The sequence below is a fragment of the Rhinolophus sinicus genome, linkage group LG01 (assembly GCF_036562045.2).
Source record: "Rhinolophus sinicus isolate RSC01 linkage group LG01, ASM3656204v1, whole genome shotgun sequence".
NCBI classification, from domain to species: Eukaryota; Metazoa; Chordata; class Mammalia; order Chiroptera; family Rhinolophidae; genus Rhinolophus; species Rhinolophus sinicus.
The window spans coordinates 24,916,553-24,939,028 of record NC_133751.1 but is presented as its reverse complement, the minus strand read 5'-3'; the positions used below and the strand labels follow the sequence as shown (position 1 = coordinate 24,939,028).

Below are 22,476 nucleotides of genomic sequence, written 5' to 3'. Positions count from 1 at the left end.
CATATAATGATGCACCTGACTTGCAGATTAAACAGGCTCAAGAAGGAAATGCGACAATTCCCCATGTGTATACAACAAAGACCTGCACCTGGAATTTGAATTCAGACCCCTTGACTTCCAAAGCAGGGCTCACCCAGTTCTGATGTAGAGCGGCAGGAGGGAAATCTTGGGGGAAATTTATAAAGCAGGGAGTGTGGTGATAACCATTAAGACGGCAGCGACCAGCAGAGGGCAGAACCCCTCCGCGTTCCACCTTCCAGAGCAGACAGCTCCAGATGTACTTACAGGTTCGGTCCGGGGGCAGCTTCCCACTGCTGTGTCCCAGCGCGGTTATCCAGCGGGCTCGATCACTCCTAAACACAGAGGGCATATCCGGTTGAGAGATTCAAGGTGTTTAGACACAGCATGAAGAATGTTCTAGAATGAAAAGCCATTTCCAAAACACAGGGAAGACATTCTCTATAGAGGTATGGGGCTGGCCTTCAAAACAAGGGTAAGAAATTAAATGATAATCTGGGAAATCGAAAATAGGCCGAAAACTAGTCATTGTCAAAAGATACGGAATGAATATGGCTAGTTATTCAGTGGAACTTCTTACATGACAGTTAAACATTTAATAAAGAGCTGATTACACTAACACATTGTAATCTCCAAAAGATGTTTTAGTACACTTAGAATCTAATGTTTAATATTTCAAAAAATTCAATTTTATTGTAAAAATCTTCATCAGTCTCTCTCCACTCCCTCTCTTTCCCCTCCCCACCCCCAAACTATTTTGGAAAAGATGAGAAACTTGACATATTTAAAGTTGTTTTGTTCCCCATACAACTAATATTGCCAAATATGAGCCTTATTGAAATAGAAATTCTTTGACCTTTTTTAGACTGTTCTCAAATGCTTAAAATGGTTTAATGAGTACAGCCAAAAATAATTCTTTAAGGAAAAAAAAAAGACATTTTATACAATATAAAGCTATAGTTACATGGAACAAAATAATAACTAAAGGATCAAAAGTTTCAGACAAGCAAGCACTACTCCATAATACAATCACCTTCAGTTTTGACTTGGAAAGTCAAATATTAGGATTGCAATTAAGTGAACCACACACACACCCATGCATACTTTGAGTTCTCTTAAGAAGCATTTATTAAACCCATATTACCTGGCAGATACAAGCACTTGATATCCATCATTTCATGTAATTCTCCCAAAAGCCTGTGAGAAGAATGAGAATACTACACAGAATTCCCAACATCTGCCAGTCTAACCAACTTTTATTAGGCCCCTCTCCCTTCTTACGAAGGGATGCTTTTATGCCCAGTACTTGAACATTTTTCTCCATCAGAGCCTGCACCTAAAAGATGCTTCCCACTGTCACCCCACCATCACCCCCATTTATCTCTATCCTTCCATGCAAACAGAGCAGACTTGTTACAGCCCTGGAATATGTCATGCTGTCCCACACCCTTTCCTCTTTGCTCTTCACACTCTCAAATATGACCTTCCCTCTGTTTTTACTTAGCTAGGCCCACTCATCATCACTAATTTTCAACTGAAGAACATACTTAAAACACAGCACTGATCTTAACGTGTATACAGCTCTGTGAGTGTTTACTTAGGTATATCCATGTATACATGCTGCCGGGTCAAGGGTTTCCCTTTTGCCAAGAGGTTCCCTTTTGTCCCTTTCCAATCAATCACCTCCCACAAAGGTAGCTACTGATGTGATTTCCATCACCATAGACTACTTTTGCCTATCCTGTCCTTTCTGATAGTGGAATTCTATAGTGTGTCCACTTTTGTATCCGGCTTCTTTGGTTCAACATATCCACTCCACACTGAAAATATCAGCCTCACCTCCTCCAGGTGCTTCCTGATGCGTGAACCCACACTTCTGTCCCATCCCACTCTGACACACCTCTTCCGACACACCGCTCTGCACAGCTCTTTCACACTCCGGGCCAACAGTAAGCCTCATGAAGGCAGGCATCTTGTACCCTGTTTCCCCGAAAATAAGACCTAGCCAGACAATCAGCTCTAATGCGTCTTTTGGAGCAAAAATGAGACCTGGTATTGTATTATATTAATTAATATATTACATTATATATTATATATTATATTATATTATACCCGGTCTTATAGTAAAATAAGACGGGGTCTTATATTAATTTTTCTCCAAAAGACGCATAGAGCTGATTGTCCAGCTAGGTCTTATTTTCGGGGAAACACGGTATTTATAAGGTTCACTGCATTATCGCCAGTGTCTCTTACCAGGACATCACTCCCAAGAAGGCAAGAATTGGGTCTTGTTCTTAACACTTACGGAGCACTCATGTGTCAGGTGCGGTACTTTTTTTTCTATTTTGAAAGTATCATCTAATCCAATCTTTCCAACAATCTGGGAAGAAGACAGTACCATAATAATTTCCGTTTTTCCAGAGGACAGAGCTGAAGTCTGGAGTGTTAAGTGCCTGCTCACAGTAAAACGGCCAAGTGGTGCAGTCAGTATGTAAAGCTGAGAGGTGATGTCCCCGAGCAGGTGCTTACAAAATAATGAGGGAAGGCAGGAGGCGTGGAAACTGCAGTGTGCAGAAAAACAGACTTCTTTTTCAAAGAATGAGGCTGGGCCTGGGCACGCTGGCATGCCAAGGAGCAATACGCACAATTTACATGAGAACTGATGATACTGTCTTGCCTTTAAAAACTTTGTCTCTCCCTAATACAGAACAACAAAGGGTGTTAGGATGGTTTTATCAGGAACAAGTAAAGCACAACTTCCTTTAAAACAATCCCAAGCAAATACTCAAATATTTGATATCATCTCTTTGTTGGGTAAGATCTATTTTTTTTAACTCAGGCTCAACTGGAATTTGCCAAGTATAAAGGCAACTGAAAACGAAAAATCATCTTACGGATGGAAGAGCTTTTCCCCAAGAGAAATCTAAGATGACCCATTTGTGTCTGTCTATACCCAAACAAGTCAGACTCACTCGTCTTTGGCTTCCCATGCATCTCTCCACAGGCCTCACTGCTGTCTGCAGCCATTCATTGTAAGATTTCCCCAGCCTGGCCCTTGTCTGGCATCGAGTGGCCAGTTTCAGCGGCGGCTTCACCCTGCAGCCAGTTTCCAGAAGTCCAGATGAAATCTTTCCCTCCTGTGGCAAGCTGCCTGGATGCTAATGGCATCCCTTAGACACGGCGGCCCCTCACAGGGACTCCAGAGGACAGAACAAGACACTCCTTGTTGCCTCGCTAAAAGGAGCCCCTTCTTGAAATGGCTTCAATTGAGTCAGAGGCTGTCAAAGCCGCACGACTTCCCCGGGGGCTTCCAAGAGCCCTGCCAAGGAGCTCCCTCCCATCAGCAAGCAGAAAGCATTGCATCTCTAAAGCAGGGAGGAGACTCGATATGAGAAGGAATTCAAGAACAAGAATAAACCAGGCCACAGACATACCCATTCTTAAACTTAGATATAAAGTCCAGGGCTCACTCCAGACAGCTATGTTCTCCAGGGACATTATGAAACAATCGACATGAAGTCACAATCTCCCCCATACCCAGTTCATAGAATGTTTTTCCCTTTGTCCAAACAAAGTGATAGAATACACAGGGCTGCAGTAATGTCGACCTGGGCATATCAACTTCTAAGACTCCACTGGCCACTCCTTTCTTCCGCGTTCACTGAGCACCTGCCTGGGCAGGGGCCCTGTGCGAGTCTGAGGCTGCAAAGTGAGCAAAACAGGATTTCTTGCTCTTCACAGCCCTCAGTGTGAAGGAGCAGACAGAGCAGAAAACAAACACGCTGCATGCGACGTGCTGGGATAAAGTGCCCTACACAAAACACGGGGAGAAAGACTGGGCTGAGAAGAGACTCTTTTCACATAAATATCTTAAAAGCATAACCCCCAAGTTCTCTGTGCATAGCATGAAATGCTGCATCGACAGCTCCCTATACAGGACCTACCTGTGGTAAACACCTTGCTCTGCCTCTCATGTAATTAATTAAGCATAGTAGGTTTCAACTTAATTGCACGAAGGTCAGAGATACAGCAAAGCTGGACTCTTCACTGAATAGCAGGCATTTGCTAGAAAAGAGAGATACCTACTGAGAAAGTGGAACGCGAACTTTGAACAGAGCAGGGTGGTGGATGAGAATGGAATGGAAAGCCCACTGAGGACTTCATCACTGACGGAATCTTCCTGATGTTTCAGTAGAAGCCAAGAGACCTCAGCTGCTGTCTAACCTGCCTTGTATCCTTCTTACAGTGGCATTTGGTCGCCTACCTTTTGTGTTTCTTCTCACAGCCTACAAATTCACCTGTATTCCTTTTGAAACTCCTATCCCCATGGCCTTGGGGGAAAAGTCTCCCAAGCCTTCACAAGGAGCAGGATGTGGGGAGGATGTTTTGGTTCCTTCTCTCACACACTCAAAGAGATGAGTTCAATAAACTGATCCATGGAAGAAAGCCCACAGGGTTAAGAAATGTCATCATGATGCTGTGTGACAAAGCCTGAGAAAGCTGGACACCAGCTCAACTTACCTACTTTACAAAATCTGACCAAAGCAAAATAATTATCGTAGCCCATTAAAAGAGTTCTCCAATTTAGACTTTGTGGCATGTAATAAAGGTAAATCAATCATTTCTTATTTATCATATTAAGTAGCTCTTGAGACCTCATCTGGTTCAGAATCCTGGAGTTAACCTAACGTGGGTCAATTATCTGTTTCCTTGATAATAAAAGACCCATACCATCACCTGTCCTCCTGTTTTATCGGGGTCAGTGGTGAGGATTACACAAGACGAAGTATTCTGACAGGCTCTGTAAAATGTACAAGCCCATTACTGGGCATAGATTCCAGATTGAATGAGGGAAACACACTACAACTTGTAATAAACACATTTTTCCATATAAATTGTCATCTTGATATTGTGGGTTTTTCTTAAAGGATGAAGTAAACGAGTATGTCAGACATACTAGTTACAATTTTATTCCATCCCATTTACTTCCTGCTGTGAATTAAATCATTAACAGAAGCAGGAAGAGCGCAAAAGACTCCCTGCAAACAATGCCCCTTTATCAGGAGGCCCAGGAATTGCTTTATCTGAATGGCTGACAGGACCAACCACATTCATTAGGCTTGTAGCTCCTTCTGTGAGAGAGAAACTTTGAGAAGAATCTTTGATTTACACTTTAAGGTGATTATATCCTATAGCTAAATATAATGGGTGAAGAAAGTTTGCATTCATCACTGGACATGTCCTGATGTCCCATCACTGCATACACTGGACCAAAATGCTATCCAAATTCCACTGTGAATGCGGGATGCCAAGGACGCCACTTGTCGTGGCCTCTGGTCGGTGCCAGCTGCAGCTGTCTGTGCTTCATTTTAATGAAGGCAGACAAAGGGGGCTCTCTGGCTCCCACATTCCTCTTGAAAGACCCGGAGGGAAAAGAAATGACAGTGGTAAAACATTCTTCCTTTGTCCTTTTATATAAAAGGGTAAGCTTTTGTATTTTTCACAGACTACTGTCTCACTAACAATACAATGACTTAAGATCTTTAACAGGCAAACTGATATAACAGAATATACATGGCTTCAATGTATATTCTTAAAAACAGTTGAAGCACATCCTAATAGCAAACGTTGAAAAACAAGTGGAACTTGGAGAAAACATACTCCAGCAGCACAAAAAGGATGGTCAAGATTGACAGAGAGGCCGTATTTCCCTACATGTAGCTACTACTCTACCTTGCCTTGGATATAGAAAAGCTAAGTATATTATTAGTTACGGATCAATTCCAAAAATATTTATTGGGAACTTGCTATGTACAAAGTGAGAAGAGGACAAAACCAGAGCTGAGTGTGGGAATTAGTAATAAAACCATGAGGCACTGACCGGACAGAAGGATGCTATTGGGTGGTTCCAAAAGTAAGCGATACATGGGTTGTTCTAGGAAGGAGGTGGTGGGACGGAAATGTGTGGAAAGTTGCAATAGACTTTTGTACAGGAAGAACTGGCCGATGATGGATGTGTTCAGACCTGGAAACATCAGAAATGAAACCAAGTCTCCAAACTGGACAACGCAAGTTGGTGTCGATGGCACCATTTGCAGAAATGTGCTTGTTAGGGAGGCAGTGGGTAGCAGTGATGACTGGCTTTAGACAGTCTGCACGTCTGAAGGGAAGGCGAAGAGGAGTGGTTAGACGTGGCAGGAAAACTAAGTGAGCACAGGTAACAGGTTGAGACAGAAGTTCAAAAAGGGGTTAGCACGAGAGCTGAGGGTCAACAACAGCCGAAGATGTTAGAGGTAAAGAAAGAGGAAGACTTGGCTGCTGGATGTGGAAACTTTGAAGTCACTGCTAATCTTTTGATTAGTGCCCTCAACAGGGCGGCAGAAGAAGCCATACTGAACATGGCTAAGGAGCAACTTGATATACGGTGACAAAAACCCAGAACGTCATCGACTCCTTTCATTCATTGTCACCCCAACTCATCCAGTCCACGAGTCGGTCCTGTCGTCCCTGCCTCCAAAGTATACTGTTTCCATCTCCTTTCATATACCACCGCCCAAGCCACCACCAGAATTCCCTGTCCTTACTCCAGCGTGGCCCTAACTGTTCTCCCCATGGAAACTTCTGCCTCCACTCCAGTCTTCCAGGGAACTCCTGACTATGGCTGATAAGGCTCTAGGTCAGTGCTTCTCAAGACATCTGTGGTGAAGAAACGGTCTTCATCATCCAAATCCACCGTGAACCAAGCAGTCTCAGAAATCCAATAAAAATAAAATCCTGGTAAAACAATCCCATGCTTTAATGCTACACAAAGGTCACATTACTGTAAGCTTACAACTGCTTCCCTCGTGCCAGGCTGGTAACGGTGTGAAGGCTGAAAGCCCACAGACTACCCTGGGACAGCTCTGCTCTGAAACGCGCTGGCCTCTGCTGGCGTCTGGAACACCCATCGCCTCTGGCCCACCACCCTCTCCCTGGTTTATTCGCATCTAGCCACAATCACTGCATTCAAGGCCAAGTGTGACGACGTCCAACACGTTTCCTTAGGAGTTCTGCACTGGCCGTTCCCTTTGCCTAGAACATGCTGGCCGTGCAAACTGCTTCTCGTCACTCAGGGCTCAGTTCAAATGTCACCTCAAAGAAGTCCTCCTGCACCATCTAATTGAGAGAACACATCCCCATGCCCAGCACTCGGCATTCCCTCCAGGTCACGTCAACTGGCTTTGTTGTCTTCATGGCACTTATACATGTTTTTAACTGGATCAAGAAGCAATACTTCCCCACTGTCCCAGCTCATTGCAGGCCATGTGCCCAAGCAGACTGGCAAAAGTTCACTGCCATCCACAGTCACTCTCCTTGAGGGCGGGAAGCACACAGGCATAAGTGGCTCACTGGGACAGAAGCCCCCAAAGGGCAGGAATGTGGTCTCTGTACTATGCATCCTGGTGCTTAGAATAGCGCCTGAAAGGGTGCAGGTGCCCAATAAAAAGCACTGTTAATAGGGAGAAATGAAGGCTGCTCTCTTGAGAAGTTCAGCTGTAACGGGAAGGAGAGATCCAGGGGTAGGTGGGGTTGAGGGTACTACAGTGGAGGATGGATGGGCGAGACAGAAAACATGAGAAAAATGAACTAACCAGCGTGGCACACACAGCAAGCACTCGTGATTCCTGGGGACAAGATGGGCCCTGAGAGGCTTGCTGGTAGAGGAAAGAGCGTGGGCCCAGAGAAATGGGACCCTGGGTAATTCGAGGAAGTCTGATGAGGGCATTCCAGGCAGTGGGAAACTCACAGGCAAAGGAACCAAAAGAGGTAGTTATAAGTGGCAAATAATTTTGGGGATACAATATCTAGTTGGCATTCTATTATAAAATATTTCACACCATATGATACCCTAAATTTACCATCTGAGTTTCTACAAACTATTTCCTTTTTAGAGTCTATGGACTTAAAATCCACATTTTAGTAGTTTCTCACGTTTACTAGCAACTGGTTTCCTAGTTTCCCTTTCAAATCCAGAATGGGACCAACTGAGGCAGCAAGATCGGGGAAGAACTGTCTATGGGTTGGTGGATTCTCAGTAACAAGATTAAACTTTGTTACTAGGAAAAGAAACACTGGATCCAGACTAGTCCCAGCTTTGGCAACAACTCACTTCCTGTGCAACATCAGGTAAATCACCTCACCTTTGTGAGTCTCAGTTTATGTCGGCGGGGGGTGGGGGGGAAGGAGTTGGACTAGAGATCTATTATATAATCAGGGTCACCGTATTATTTCCTGGGGAAACGGGATTTAGGATCACCTTACTCAGATGCTCCCTTCAGCTCTGAGGTTTTATGCTTCCCTAGAAACAGCCATGGGGTCCCTTCTTCGGGCTCTATACCTGGCTCCGTGCCTGGGACATCCCAGATGTTCACCAAGTGTGTGCCCCATTTCCTTTGCGTGAGCTTTTCCGCATTCTTTGTCATCAAAGCGATCGATCTGTTCTTCCACAATGTCACTGTCGCGATTATGGAGTTGTCCTTGTACCAAACAGCTGTACCCTGTCTACTGCTGATTTTATATTTTGTGTATTCCCAGGTGGCCTCTACTAAAAATAGCTTTTCAAAGAAGGTAAATATTTAAGTATGAACCCCATTCTTTTTCAAACCAAAGAATGAGCAACCAAAGGATATACATAGACTGGTGTGACATTCTGCAATTAGTCAAGGACAGCATGGCGGTGAAAACCTTGTTTTCTTCACTAGATTGCTAACGAACCATATTAACTACATATAAAAGAGAGAAAACCTACAAAACATGTATTTACCCATGCATTTTGCGTTCTACATAGACCAAAACTCTGACTGCTCAAAACCAGATAGACCAGTGACGATCTGCACATTTCCCAACACAGCATATAACAATTTGCTAGACTTTTAAACAGCCAATTGTGTGTTAAAGGAAAGTGCATCTTGGCTATATTTTCTTTCAATATCAATGCTATTTTAGGCCTGGTGTGCTTAAAAGTATTTGCCCAGTTATTTCCTTTTCACTGTAACTGAGATGGTGGTAGGGGAGAATGAGGGAATCACTCCTTCTGTCCGTGCCCAAGGAGACATCTGCCCCCCTGCCCCTTATGGAATGTTCTCTTGCTATTAATTAAGGAACTGCAAATATGAGTCATACCCATGGGGTTACGGGTGACATAACTAGACATTCTGAAAACATTTCTAACTGAGGAACATCCATTAAGCCCATGGCAAGACTGAAAAGCAGGCGGGTAGAACAAATGCTACCGAGTGTCCCAGGAAAGGATGTTGCCTTGGTGAAGAAAGGACTGGGCAGGTCGGCTTAATTCTTACTCTTTTCAAGTAATCTCAGACACAAGTGGTGCGGATTACATCAACTATGAATAAGACAGTCAGGAAGAGCTCTGCTGATATGTTGGCAAGGTCTGAATAAGAAGCAAACAATGCTTATAAACACAGAGAAAAGGAAAACACAAAGCAAAACCAACTGCACTTTCACCCTTATGAACTGAAAATGACGAAAGAAAATCTCTAGTTTCTGAGAATTTTCTGGAACATCTGGACAGCACTAATCTCCGAAGTGTTTAAACTTTTTCATCCTTAAAGTCATAGAAAATCCAAAGCTCAGACATAGCAACTTCTCAACAAGGGGTTTGATCACTTTTAGAGTTGAAGAAATGCCTTCCTGGGCCTTGGTCTTGGGTGTGTCTCCTGCTGGTGTGTCACCTGCACACACGGGCAAGCACCACACCCACCCAAAGTCCCCTCTCCAGAGGGGCAAACACAGAGGGGCAGGCTTGGGAACGTGTCCGGGCTTCTCAGCCGGTTCACGGGAAGAACTCTGGGATCTTTAGGGAAAGGCATTGCTTTGTCTTATAAACAAACACGTTGGATGAAGCTCCTTTTCTTATTCATCCCCTCTGTTAACGCTCAGGTGCCTTTGGAATCCTCTATTTTGGCTGTTTTCAACCCTCAAATAGCTTTACATTAACCTAGCCTTCCTTGTTTCCTCCAGCTTTTAAAAAGTTATTTCTAGTGCCAAGGGATATAAAATTTTTTAACGTTTTATATGAAACCTTTCTAACTTTAACTCCTCCCCCACTTTTTTTTTTTTTTTTTTTAATGTATGTCTCTAATGATCCAGGAACACTGTTAGAATACTCTTAAAAAGTAGAGATATTCGTTGGGTTTACTCTCACTAAGATTTGATAGTCTCCGGATGGTTATTCACCAGCTGCTGATCCATTTTAATTACACCGTCTGGGAACCTTGGAGGTCATGGGTGGGAGATGTGCCCAGGGAGGCAGAGGAGAAAGAATTAGGGAACCTCTCATTTCCTTCCGCGGACCCATTTTCTCACCCAACATAATACCTGCCTATAATAATAGTTCTAAGAGCAGGTTTCCAGTGTCCAAACAAATAAATTGGTCAAGTATCTCTAAATGGACCAAATCACAAAGCTGGACGTGAAAATTCTGCCCCCTTCCTTTCATCCAGTGGGAGGAGGGAATGCACACTAATAGCTCGCAGAACTGCAGGCGCAAACACGATGACTCTTTAGCGTCTGCATAAACTCTGGATGGGAAAGAGGATTTGTCAGTACATTTCTCCAAACTGAGTATCTCTTTGGACAGAACTCACTGAGCTTTTTGCTGTCTGCTTGAAGATAGGTGATTGAGAAATTACCTCAGTTCCATTATCTAAGAACACTTATGGCCTAGCCTCAAACTACCAATTAAGTCATATTACTAGGGCTCACGCATCATATCTTTTATCAACGATTAAAATAAAATAATTGTCAAGCCACTCTCTGAATATAAAATTACATCACCTAAAATACAGTAGTCCCCCCCTTATCTGCAGTTTCGCTTTCTGTGGTTTCACTTACCTGTGGTCAACAGAAGTCTGAAAATATTAAACAGAAAATTCCAAAACTAAACCATGCATAAATTTTAAATTGCTCGTCATTCTGAAGAGCGTGAAGTAACCTCACCCAGTTCCACCTGGTCCCACCCTGGATGTGAATCATCCCTTTCACATCCAGTAACTATCATCAGAAAGTCAATGTCTCAATGCCTACGTCACTCACCTCATGTCATCTCATTATACAGGCACTGTACCATCTCACAGGTCACAAGAAAAAGGATGAATGCAGTACAGTAAGATATTTTGAGAGAGAGAGACCCCATTCACATAATTTTAATGACGGTAAACTGTTATGACTGTTCTATTTTATCATTAGTTATTGTTCTTACTCTCTTACTGTGCCTAATTTGTAAATTAAACTTTATCATAGGTATGTATGTATAGGAAAAAACATAGTATATACAGGGTTTAATACTATCTGTGGTTGCAGGATAGTATCCACTGGGGGTCTTGAAACATATCCCACTTGGATAAGGGGGAACTGCTGTACAACGCACCCATCAGGATTCATGGAGACAAAACTAATATCCATCTCTCAAGACACTGAAAGGATCACAATGAAAAGCCGAGATCTATATAAAGCAGCTAGACCCAGGGCTTGGCACATAATAGGTATTCAACAAAAAACAGTAAATAGCTACTGTGTACTGTTTCTAGGGAGTCTGTAGACCGAGGGCAATTAGGTATGGAAAACTGATACCAGTATTCTGAGACCCTCTCCCTGTACATACTTACTGTGTTTCAGCCCCCAGTAGCATTTCCACTTTCTCGTTCGCATGGTTACTAAGGACCGTCAGCCTAAAGAGGTGACTGGCAGAGCTCTGTCGTGAATAAAGCATCGTGGAGCTGTTCTTCCCTGGAGAAGAAGTGACCTCTTCATTGTCACAAGACTCCACCAATAGCTGATCTCTTAAGGAATAATCATTGACGTTATAACTTTCTTCACTATAAAGAAAGAGGAAAAGAACATGTCAATAATTCAGTGGATAAGACTGTGACATCGTCACTTTTCAAGTCACAGTTTGAGGGGTGATGGCCGGGGAGAGAGGGAAGCACAAGGAAAGAATGATTTATTTTAAAGTATGAATTGGAATCTGTAATTGTAGCTACTGATCATGAATCAATATAACCCCCCAAATTAAACCTATTCATTTCTATTTTTCTGTGATATACTAAATTGTATAAAAGCAATGTTTAAAACAGTAAGTGAGACACGCATGCATCATGGTAACGCTCAAATAAGTGGACATCCCCCCAGTCTTACCTCCATCTGCAGGAGGAGGTGGGAATCCCAAATGTACCCATGCTCTGGGTAACAAGGCCTTACTCCCAGCCTCCAAACCACCAGGCACAGCAGGGAAGAAGAGCCCCTGAGGTCTGCTTGCTTCTGGCACGATGCCCAACCCATCCTTCTCTTCAACACGCACAGCCTTACCACCTGCTTCAGAAACCACAAGGACTAATCTCTCTCCCCCTGCTTATGCCCAAGATGCCAGTTTTCATCGTTACCCTGGACTCTCCTCCCCTATCACTGTGAACAGAACTAATCTAGTCCCACCTCCCTGAGTTCCTCGCTGGTTCCTGAACCCCTTCCACTGTGTCCTCTGGAAATGCCCATCATTTAGGGAAATCAGCAAAAGTCTTCTAAGTCCTTAGCCTCTTCTCTACACCCTCCCTTTACCTTCTTGCCTTAACAGAAACTTGGCTCTCCCTAGAGAACACTGCCTCACCTGAAGGCTCTCTGCCTGCTTGCTTCTCATTGCTGCTTCCTGACAATGACCACTTCCTCCTCCCAAAAATTCTCAGCTCTGAAGCTCATGCCATCAGTCTCCATCCCCTAATCACAGTCATTTCCAGGTCCAGGGATCACTTCTTATCCTCCCTCATGACTCAGTTGGTGGCTCACTGTCTCTCCCCAACACTACTTCTTTCTTAATTTCTATGTAGCAGATGCTTCCATTACCCTGGCCTCTCAGCTCCTTGATGTCCCCTTCTCAAACGATCTTGTCCTCTGCCCTACTTCAGCCACCCCTCCATCATCATACCACAGACCGTGTGATCACTGTCAACCACAACCTCTCTGTAACCCCAATGTCAATAACCACTCTCTAACCAGCATCGTCTGTCTCTCCGACTCACCTCTTCTAATCAACCCCAATAAATCTTTTTTTTTTTAAATTTATTGGGGTGACAATTGTTAGTAAAATTCCATAGATTTCAGGTGTATAATTCTGTATTACATCATCTATAAATCCCATTGTGTGTTCACCACCCAGAGTCAGTTCTCCTTCCATCACCATATATTTGATCCCCCTTACCCTCATCTCCCACCCCCCACCCCCTTACCCTCTGTTAACCACTAAACTATTGTCTGTGTCTAGGAGTTTTTGTTTCTCATTTGTTTGTCTTGTTCTTTTGTTGTTTTTGGTTTATATACCACATATCAGTGAAATCATATGGTTCTCTGCTTTTTCTGTCTGACTTATTTCGCTTAGCATTACACTCTCAAGATCCATCCATGTTGTCACAAATGTTCCTATATCATCTTTTCTTACCGCCGAATAGTATTCCATTGTGTATATATACCACAACTTCGTTATCCATTCATCTATCGAAGGACATTTTGGTTGTTTCCATGTCTTGGCCACCGTAAACAAAGCTGCAATGAACATTGGAGCATGCGTGTCTTTATGTATAAATGTTTTCAGATTTTTGGGGTAGATACCCAGGAGAGGGATTGCTGGGTCATATGGTAATTCTATTTGTAATTTTTTGAGGAACCTCCACACTGCCTTCCATAACGAAACCCCAATAAATCTTTGTCCCACCACCGCCTACAAGACATTGACACTACCACCTTTCCACCAGCCTTAAACCCTTCATGTCTACTCATTCATGCTTATTCAATTATCCAGCTTGGATTTCTTGGTACTCGGGTATAATCACGCCTTGCATACACAGTCATCTCCTTAAAAGACCCCAGCCCTGTTTCAATACAGCTTTCCCTCTATTGTGCATCTGGACCCTTGCAGCTGAACATGGGAGAGCTCAGTAAATAACTCTTGAATAAATGGATGACTGTGCAATAAATCAGAATATATTTTAGGAACAATATCAGATAACTACTTTAATGATAAACACACGTATGAACTAAGGGGACCTAAGAAAAACGAATAACCCTGTGCCCAGTCAACTATACCAGGAATTTCAGAATAGGCCATTTTGCTCAAGATTTCTTAGAATGTCTTTCATTATGTGGTGGACATCTGCCTGTCAACCACTCCCCTTGTAACTCTCCTTGAAAAACTTGATGATCTTTTCTAAAATTTAGTTTGATAGATTCTCCCCTTGAAAAAAAGAAACCAAACACAGTTATCATATATAAAAGCAAAAACTACCTTATGACCCTAGTCTTTTGTTGCTAGGGTCATAATCTATATTTATTGAAAGTTCACATGGCACGATCATCTCAAAAGACTCCTGAAACTGCCTACAGACCAGCACAGCCACACTGAGGATATACAAAGTATTTCTCATATCAAAATGAGACTTATCAAAGCTCACGAGATTTTTATAGAAAGAGGAAGCAGGATAATAGGCTTTATAAACAAATAAGGTTATCTTTTTAAAAGACCATGTTTACCAGAAACAAAGCAGTCAGTTTTTGGCAGAGCAGAAAAAGTTTTTAATGTTTTTCTAGGTATCTCACATAGAGATTTAATAGCCCAGGACTCAAGATAAAACAAACAAACAAACAAACAACAGCAAAAATAAACAAAAGCAAAACCTCAACAACATCAAAAGCAAGAGAAAAAACAGTTCTCTCTCTTCACCTCTTGTTACTCTTGGTCCAATTCACAAGTTCAAAAAGATGATCTGTTAGTCAAAGACACCCATTTCCGGTGAAAAATAATTGTGCTTCAGAAAGAAAACCCCAAGTACCCTAATGCTGTGCACATGAGGTGGTTATGTGGTGCCCTAAACAGTGACACTGCATAGGTAGTCCCTCTATTTCCAAAGAAATAAAAGGCAAAGAAATGTTATGCTATAAAGCCATCATTCAAGATGACTCAAGTTCCAAAACATCTTCAGCATGAAGTGGTTTCACCCAGTACAATTCCAGATGAGGCATTCACAGGAAACTAAATGTAAACTAATATGAATAAAATACTGACGTCTCTTTTTTCCTCTTAATTTTCAGAGTTCACATTTCCCCCTGTGTCTATCTAAACGTAAACAGTACCAGCAATTGTGTTTCATCCATGCTTTGAATCTTTGTCTTTAGGGTTATTAGAGACAAAAGAAGTAGATAAATGAATAGCATGTTTTCAACTGTTCTCCTAAGTGGTAGCAACTACTATGCCAGTAAGAGCGAGCGTGACCGTTGAGACCACGTATGCCAGGCTGGATGGTAAACTGCAGCCACCTCATTCATAGCTACGTGAGTTCCCCTCCAGGTGTACATTCCTACACATCTGTACATCCGTCGCATTGAATAGGCCTGAATAAGGAATTTTCCCACTGTTTCAATTTCTGAATCCAAAAATAGGATGCAGGAAATCTGTCTGCCTTTTTTTAAAAAAACAGATTCAATAGCAATCATCCAGTATCATTATTTTATCTAGACCTGTAAACTTCATCACGTAATAAATAACGTATACAACTTCTTCACTACTCTTAATGAATTTAATATTAAAAAAACTTAATTTAGCTCTAGTAAATTATTTATTCTTGTCCACTATTATTCAAACCCAATAAAACAAAAACGAAAAAGTAGCTCACTCTTGCTAGCCTGCTCAATGTTCTTACTCTCTCACACACATACACATTTACACAATCTCATAAAGTAAAGGTTCAAAATACTCATACTTTCCCCTCTCCAAATCTGCTAAATAGTGAATGAAATTCCTTCGCCTAGTATGAATCAGCACCTCTCTCTCTCATGCTGATACCGAAGGAAAAAATATGTGTTAAAATAGGTGCTTACGCAGAAGGCAGACGGGAGAATCTACAGCCAGATGCAGCTATTCCCAACCCTACTTCCCTCCTCTGCTCACCCATGTCCAAGAAGGATAAAGCAGGCTAAGCTGGGCCGGGAAAGAAACCCCTTTCCTGAGGGAAGTTGATGCTAATCAGACTTCCCCATGTTTGTCTCTACCATTTAGCAAACATATGGTTTACATAGTCTCTGAAACAATTTGAATCATGTAATTAGGAAGTTAAATTGCTCAGAAAAAGGCAAATGGAAAAACCACCTTTCCTTGCATGGAGAGGTTTATATGTAGACTTCCTCTGATTGTCTTATATGTGCTCCAAGTTTACCAGCTGCTCATCAAGGCTGTCTGCTTTGTGCAGGCAACGGCTCCTATCAGCTGCAGCGATCAAATCTATATAAGTCTGTTGCTCTGTGGTATAAACAATGAAGGTTCTCCCTGTTGAAACCCATTTAAAGTCCAGTAACCTTTGTTGAGATTCCTGTCTTGTCTTTTTTTTTTTTTTTTTTTTTTAACAAGATAAAGAACTATCAGTAGAGAACAGGATATGGTGGTAAATACATACCACAATTATTCTTCCCTGGGGAAGGCATTCTTTTGTTAAGCAGCTCAGATAGTGTTTGGTTCTACCATACGTGACCAAGTAGCATGGTTTGAAACAATGATACACCTTATTGTGAATAGCGGCGTTCTTAAGAGATTATTATGGAAGCCCTTTTAACTTTCTGTCCCATAAATTTCTAGAAAGGTTGGAATTTTCCATAACAGGTATATATTTATTACTTTTAAATCAGGACAGCATTTGACAACTACATACAACATACATTTTTAAAATACCAAAACTACATATACACTTATGTGGTAGGGAGTGTAGGATGACAAACACCAACTTCAGCACAGGAGTGACTCCGGGAAGCAAGAGGCAGAAGATGGGATCATTGTGGAAAGACTTTACATACACCTGCAGTATTGTATCAGGTTTTTTGCTGTTGTTTTTTAATTTTTTTATTGGGGAATACTGGGGAACAGTGTGTTTCTCCTGGACCCATCTGCTCCAAGTCATTGTCCTTCAATCTAGTTGTGGAGGGTGCAGCTCAGCTCCAAGTCCAGTTGCTGTTTTCAGTCTTTAGTTGCAGGGGGCACAGCCCACCATCCCATGTGGGAATTGAACAGGCAACCTTGTTGAGAGCTTGTGATCTAACCAACTAAGCCATCCGGCCGCCCCCTATATCAGGTTTTTATGTTTATAAAGGAGATGTCTTATAAATATGGCAAAAAAGTTAGTATCTTAAATCTGGATGATAGGTATGTTAGTGTCTGATAATTTTCTGTATGATTGAAATATTTCACAATTCAAGGTAAAAATAAATTAAAAAGTAATAAATGCATAGAAGTGAAAACTACCATAATTCCAGGTGTCTGTGGATGCCTAGGGGTGTAGCTGAAGTGACTACTGGACAATGGAGGTTTTTTTTCCCTATAAACAATTGATTATTTGCAGATGACATCAGTGACTGAAAATGTATTACAAGATGAGAGTAAATTCGGTAAAGTGGTTAGGTTAAAAACAACAGGCATTCCTATATACAAATGACACTCAAAAACATAACACAAGAAGTAACCTTATTTATAATAGCCACAAAACATATTAAATATTTAGGACTAAATTTAACAAATTTCTGCTCTATGAAGAGAGCCTTCAAATACTGTACCTCAGAAGAAGGCGGGAATAGACAGGAAAGTTTGATATTATAGAAGTATTGATTCTTCCTAAATTAATATATAACTTTAACACAATCCCACCAAAAAATACAAATGGGTGAAGAGGGGGAACAATCAAATTGATTCTAAAATACACACAAAAATATAAACATATAAAAACAGTCAGAAAGGCTGAAAAAGAATGAGAGTGAACCAGCCGTATGACATATTAAAAACACGAGGGGGAAGAGTTAGATTGGAAAGGCCAGCTTTCCCACAACCCCCTGCTCCTCAGCCCTAACGGGGTGAGTTGTCTCACTTCCACCTTAGCGTTGGCTCTGCAGCTTTATTTTAGAGCCCAAATCTGACAGATGGAAACCCAACCAGCACTTCAAATTCTTCCTTTTGTAAAAGAGTTAAATTAAATTTAAAAGAAAAACATGCTGTCCAGTATTTTCCAAAACAAAATACAATTTTCTGCATATATTGCCAAGATATTGACATTTATTTTATTACCTATTTGGTAGCTCCTGTTGCACAGGTTTTGTACAAAACATTAACACAACTTCCCTATCTTGAAAAACCTTTGCTTGAATCTGCTGGTGCCAAGACAAATGTCTCTTCAGCTAGCAGCTACCTGTGCCTATCTATCAGTGAAATTGCTCCCCATTGTGGCCCAACACCCCACCAAATCCAATGACCTGGATTTCACCACCATTTCTGGAATCCATAGAATTTGAGGATGTTGAGTATGTGACCTCCTGAAATTCTATCTTCCTCTTCTATGGCTCTGTGACATTTCTAAGTCCTCCTTCCTTCAAGTCCTTCTCCAAGATTCTCTCCTAGACCCTCCTGCTTTTCTCTCGGGGGTTAATAATGACCCTGCCATTCTCCCAGTGTTCTGATCCATACAAGTCCCTGAGGTTTTGTAAGATCAAAGGAGAGTCTTCCTACTTTCCTTCATGCATGAGAATTCTTCCTCTGCAGATTTCAGCGTGTTTCTCTTCCCCACCTGAAAACATGATTTCTAAATCCCCATATCTGATCTTGTGCTTAACTGGAATAAAAAATATTTGACAGTGAAACATTTTTGGGATGGAGAATATTGGACTTCACGGAAACTTATTTTGAGTTCTAAAAGGTCAAAACTCGCACAACCAATAGTAATTTCAGAATTATGCGAACAAATTTTCAGTGAAATAATAAATGACTGTAAAGAAATAAATATTTACTAATAGTTCAAGTACAGACTTGATTTAGAATGTCTATAAAAATCCCAGTTCTATCACTCACTCACTTTGTGATCTTGAGCAAGTTACTGATCCTCTGTTTCCGTTTTCTCATATGTAAACAATACCAATCCCTTTGTATTATTTTGAGGATAAAATGAGACAATACATTTATTATCTTATTGCATGTAAAGCCCTTATAATCATGCCTGGCTCACAGCCAGTAAAAGTTAGCTATTACTTTTAATTTTCCTTACAGATCATCATGCATTTAAATTCCCTGACACTTTGTTAACAGACTGATAACTACGGGAGCTTTGCAAATGGGCAAGAGGACTTTCCATAATTATAGCTAAATACCTATACCGAGAAAGTGATAATTTGGCAAGTGTTCTGAACAGCAAATCAAGGCATGGTATTTATCCAGAAACTGATTTCAAATAGCCTTACTTGCTCAGTTCCTCAAAATAATCCTGAAGTCTAACAAACATGCCATGTGCTTCCTATTTCATTGTCAAGAATATAACAGTGCAGACAAGGACCCCATTCGTTGGTAAGATAAACATCTGTTGTGATTCCTGTCACCAAATAGATGGTCAGTGCCCCACAACAGGACTAGAAAGCCCGAGTCCTGTCACCATGGAGGCGCTGAACCCAATGTCCTTGACAGAGAAGATGGGCAGCTCGGAGAGGCTGGTAGCACCTTGCTGAAACTTACTCCCTGGCATAACCAGAACTAAGCAAGAGCTGAAGAACAAGTAGGCTGCTTCTTAAACCGGTAACAAGGTTACTCCAAATTACCGGAGTAATCTACACATTCCAATTTAAGTTTACTTTTACCAACTTCCTTGAGTGAAAGGGAAAAATATACTGAATTCCCTTTTTTCAGCCACAGAGTTATAGTGTCTCCTACTCAATTGTGAGGGGTGTTACAAAAACATCACTACTACAAAAGTGTACATATGATTCGCATCAACTTATTAAAAAATAGAAGTAAATCAATGGTTCTCTCGCTAACTTGCCATCTGACATGGGTTCTTGATGGGGAGGGAGAGGCGTGGAGTTAAAAGCATTTATCCTCAAGGCTGTATTTTGGAGGCCATAAATCCAGGTCTGACCCCAGAATGCAGCATGACCTTCAGATGTATATCAATGGCTAAAGGTTTCAAATCATTTTTTTTAAACAAGAAAATATTCTAGAAGCAGAAGGGCAATCATTTGACCTTGAAAGAAAAAGACAATATGAGGAATAATAATGACACTCAGCATGGATCACTCACTTGCTTGGCAGGGACTATTCACTGTGTTAAGAGCTTCACATTCCTCACTTAATTCTCATCTCATTTCATTCTCACAGAAATCCCGTGAAGATGATGGATTTTTATACCCATTCTACAGATGAGAATACTGGGGCTCTGATAGATTTAGAGTAACATGTCCAAGATCACATGGCCAGGACTTGAGCCCAGTTCTGTCTGACTCCAGACATCACTAGTGTGCTTCTCAGGCACTGCAGCTTTCCACATTGAATGCAACGTCAACTTCTCTCACAGACTAGAGGAAACAATACCTTTACTCCTCATGACATCAGAGGAATCAAGGGTATGTGGAGTGGCCAGAGGAAAGAGGAGGAGGAAAACGGAAACGGGGCTCTCATTTTTCTCCCACCTCATCTAACCATCTTGAATTTAGAACCTGACACCACAAGTGGTCAAAAATAACCAAGTTCTATGCTCCAGGAATAAAAGCGCAATGAGTCAGAGAGTCTTATTGCCTTTCGTTTATCCAAGAGACTCTTAATTTCCCGAGGAAGGGGCTTATTCTTCAGAGGAAGAGAGACAATGTCAGGCGACTTCATCTTTCTATAATGGGAAAGGCTTCCAAGTGGAAAACCTCAAAGTGGGGCCAAACCAGGTCATGACCCTTTCCAGGGAGCATGCACAGCTTTAAACCTGGGCATTCAAACTAGTGGGGAAAACGCAAGTTGTAACTTATATCACTGAACTTATGATAATGATCTGGTAGTATTCTGTTCCAGAAAATCTTTTTTTTTTTAAACCCTGAGGATTTGTCACGTGTCACAAAGTTCAAGTTATGTCAATATACACAATATTTATGGAACAGGAATCAGGAAGTGGAAATCTACTGTCTTGAATGTCTACAGGAAGGAAATGTTATGAAAAGGAATCTTTTCTTTACACTCTGATGCTAGATTAGCTAAAGGTAGAGGAAAGCTCACAAATGCAATTTGGTGCTGGTTCTAGTTTTCTTCTACAACCAGTACACCTACAAACACATTGAACCAAAACTTGCTTTGGAAAAGGTGTTGATCAAAACAAACAAAAAAGGTGCAAGTTTCTAGGCTATTGTTCCCAGTGAGATTACAGGATGGGGAAAGGTGAAAATATTCTCAACAGATGAAGTCAAGAATAACGGACATAAAATAAATTGTTTAGAGAGACGGCTCTGAAGTCAGAGACACATTAGAATCCTAGCTTTGCTGAGACCTTAAAAAACAGACTTGACCTCTCTCTCTGTCTCAGTTTCCTCATCTGTAAAATGGAAATAATGCAAAGCTGCTGTGATAACTCAACGATATGTTCCACATACACTCTGAGGTCAGTGAATGGCATACTGTACACGCTTGATAATATAGATTACCACTGTTATTACTATTACTACTTATGAAACTACAGGGCATACTGGAAAACACCATGGCTAGACCATTTGTGGGTAGAGAACTCAGGAAAAGAAAACAAATCGGAACGTGATTATATTTACTGTTATAGATAACAAGACTAGACTAGATTTCAGCATTCTTTTGGTATTGTACCCAACACCCAAACAAGGCCCGTCTGTGTGTTTTACATGTGCTGACGGACACACCTTGCCTGGTGGAAGCAAAAAGGCACTGCCGAGAACATAGTCAGTGCACCACAGCTGGATGACGAACACCAGACAAAAGAAAGTGGATTCTAAATCTCCAAACACTTCCGTCTCCTTTGAAACTGATGCCTCTGCATCTCCTGCCCCCTCACCCCTGCCCCACACACATATTAATCCTGAAGGCAAGGTGCTAGTACTTTTAAAGAGCTCTTCCTGTTTCCCAAACTCCTCATGTGTTCAGTGGTGTTCTGTGGGAAAGAGGATTTCCTAGTTGTGGTTGGAAATGTCTCTTAGCTAATCTGCTGCGAGCCTCCCCTGCTTCTTGCCCATCACGCCCCAGTGTGCCTAGCCCCAAGGGATGCATCATGGCTGAACCCAAACAATCACGGCTCCCCTGTTCCCCTTTGTCATATGCAGGCTTTCCCAGCCCCCCTCAGAATGACAAGTCTTGTGACCCAAGACTGACCCATGAGATATAAGAAGTTTTCTGGGAAAGGTTTTCCTCTGCTGATAAAAACAGAAAAGCCACTTGAGGAAAGAGTCCCTTTGGTCAGCCTCGGCTTCTCACCCTTGCCTCCCTTCTGTGTCTTTGAATGAAATGATGATGCCTGGATCTTCAGGACCTTCTGCAACCATGAAGCTATAGGCACAGGGCACAAAAAGTACACCTGTCTTTTAAAGAGCACAGCACGGCTGAAGGATAGAAAGGGGCTGGAT

At 41.7% G+C, this 22,476-nt stretch overlaps 1 protein-coding gene across 1 annotated transcript in view; it reads right to left on the bottom strand.

The window, feature by feature from the left end:
• ARHGEF26 (Rho guanine nucleotide exchange factor 26) overlaps window positions 1-22,476 on the bottom strand; it is a 117,197-nt gene that overhangs the window by 3,790 nt on the left and 90,931 nt on the right. The window contains exons 12-13 of the mRNA XM_019731993.2: window positions 11,685-11,894; window positions 286-353 (exon numbers count right to left, since the gene is read on the bottom strand). Of these exons, the coding sequence (XP_019587552.2) occupies window positions 286-353; window positions 11,685-11,894 (278 nt within the window). The remainder of the gene's footprint in view (window positions 1-285; window positions 354-11,684; window positions 11,895-22,476) is intronic.